The sequence below is a fragment of the Squalius cephalus genome (genome assembly GCF_949319135.1).
Source record: "Squalius cephalus genome assembly, chromosome: 16".
NCBI classification, from domain to species: domain Eukaryota; kingdom Metazoa; phylum Chordata; class Actinopteri; order Cypriniformes; family Leuciscidae; genus Squalius; species Squalius cephalus.
This window is the reverse complement of record NC_137137.1, coordinates 1,102,501-1,105,000: the sequence shown is the minus strand read 5'-3', so window position 1 is coordinate 1,105,000 and position 2,500 is coordinate 1,102,501. Positions and strand designations below refer to the sequence as shown.

The 2,500-nt window shown below is 37.8% G+C and overlaps 1 protein-coding gene across 1 annotated transcript in view; it reads right to left on the bottom strand.

Moving 5' to 3' along the window:
- lzts3b (leucine zipper, putative tumor suppressor family member 3b) overlaps window positions 1–2,500 on the bottom strand; it is a 10,889-nt gene that overhangs the window by 668 nt on the left and 7,721 nt on the right. Inside the window, exon 6 of the mRNA XM_079896528.1 lies at window positions 1–1,480. This exon is cut by the window's left edge and continues 668 nt beyond it. Coding sequence (XP_079752654.1) covers window positions 926–1,480 — 555 coding nt within the window. The 3' untranslated portion in view covers window positions 1–925. The remainder of the gene's footprint in view (window positions 1,481–2,500) is intronic.

Here is a 2,500-nt window from a genome sequence, read left to right as displayed (position 1 = left end):
GTTCACGCTTAGAAACTGAAACACCAAACCATCACTGAAGCTTCCAGATGCCTTCAAATACAGAATAATTAAGACTTCGTAAGGTCTCTTCTGCTCACCAAGGCTGCATTTATCTGATCAGAAATACTGTAAAAATGTGAAATATTATTGCAATTTAAAGTAGATGTTCTCTATGTGAATATATAGTAAAGTGTAATTTATATCCTGTGATCAAAGCTGAATGTTCAGCATCATTACTCCAGTCTTCAGTGTCACATGATCCTTCAGAAATCATGAATAATATGATGATCTGATGATCAAGACACATTTATGATTATTATCAGTGTTCATATTTTTGTGGAAACTGTGATACACTACCATTCAAAAGTTAAATCAATACTTTTATTCAGCAAAGACACATTAAACTGATCAAAAGTGACAGTAAAGACATTTATAATGTCACACAAGATTCTATTTCAAATAAACGCTGTTATTTTGAACTTTCTATTCATCAAAGAATCCTGAAAAATAAAATGTATCACAGTTTCCACAAAAAATATGAACTCTGATAATAATCATAAATGTTTCTTGATCATCAGATCATCATATTAGAGTGATTTCTGAAGGATCATGTGACACTGAAGACTGGAGTAATGATGCTGAACATTCAGCTTTGATCACAGGAATAAATTACACTTTACTATATATTCACATAGAAAACAGATGATTTACATTAGAATAATATTTCACTATTTTCACTGTATATTTGATCAGATAAATGCAGCATTGGTGAGTTTTCAAAAACATCTTACTTATCTCAGACTTTAGGCCGGTAGTTTCTAGAACCCCTTTCAGGATAGAGATGGAGAAATGTGTGCATCTGTTGTCGGTTCACCTCGGGTCTCTTTTGCACAGACGTCGATTGTCTCTGATTAAAAGTTCACGTCTAGATCTCTGTGGACTCGATGCGCTCCAGTCGGGACGGTCCGGGCCACGGAGGCGCCAGCTGGTGCAGGGCCGGTGTTTTGGGATCGTCGGGAGAGAGAGTGCCGGTCACCGGGACGGGGATGGAGAGGGAATCGCACCCGAGCTGCCCGACCCGCTCCTCCAGCGCCTGGTTCCTCTGCAGCGTCTCCACGTAGCTGATCTGCAGCTGGGCCTGGTACTTCAGCACGCGCTCCTTCTCGTCCTGCCAGGTGTGTCTCTCCTGCGCGAAGGTGAGCGCTTGTCTCTCGCGCTGCTGGCGCTCCAGGTGTAGCTCTCCCGTCAGGCGCTCCAGCTGACGGCGCAGGTCCGCCTCCTGACGCTGCGCTTTAGCCTCGTCGCTCTGCAGGCTGAGGAACGAGTCCACCGTGGCGCTGAGGGGCTCGGGCGTCCGGGGCGAGTGAAGGCCGGCCCACGGTAAGCTGATCGCGCTCCTGCAGCTCAACTCGTTCAGGGCCCGTTTCAGACCCAGAACCTCGGCTTCGAACACCACCAGCTTGTCACGCAACATCGACACCTGAGAGACGGCACAACACACGAGTGGAATCAACGTGTGTCAACATAAGGCTGCGCTTATATGATCTAAAAATACAGTAAAAAATGTGTAACATTATTATAATTTCAAAAATCTGTTTTCTATGTGAATATATAGTAAACCAAACCATACGAGTGGAATCAAATGCATTATTTGATCAAAAATACTGTGGAAAATATTATTATGATTTAAAACAGTGAATATATAGTAAAGTGTAATTTATTCCTGTAATCAAAGCATTAAAATGATCAAAATCAAGTGGAATTGTTTACGAGTGGAATCAACATAAGGCTGCGTTTATATGATCTAAAAATACAGTAAAAATGTTTTTAAATATTATTATGATTTAAAACAGATGTTTTCTATGTGAATATATAGTAAACCAAACCATACGAGTGGAATCAAATGCATAATTTGATCAAAAATACTGTGGAAAATGTGAAATATTATTATGATTTAAAACAGATGTTTTCTATGTGAATATATAGTAAAGTGTCATTTATTCCTGTGATCAAAGCATTAAAATTATCAAAATCAAGTGGAATTGTTTACAAGTGGAATCAACATAAGGCTGCGTTTATATGATCTAAAAATACAGTAAAAATGTTTTAAAATATTATTATAATTTCAAAAATCTGTTTTCTTTGTGAATATATAGTAAACCAAACCATACGAGTGGAATCAAATGCATTATTTGATCAAAAATACTGTGGAAAATGTGAAATATTATTAGGATTTAAAACAGTGAATATATAGTAAAGTGTAATTTATTCCTGTAATCAAAGCATTAAAATGATCAAAATCAAGTGGAATTGTTTACGAGTGGAATCAACATATGGCTGCATTTATTTGATCAAAAATACAGGAAAAATTAATATATGAAGATATGAGTTAGGGATGCGCCGATACGAAAATATCGAAAATAATATTATATTTGAAAGCCGATAACCGATATATTGGCCGATAAATCTAAATCCAATTTTTGGTCAATACCGATAACTG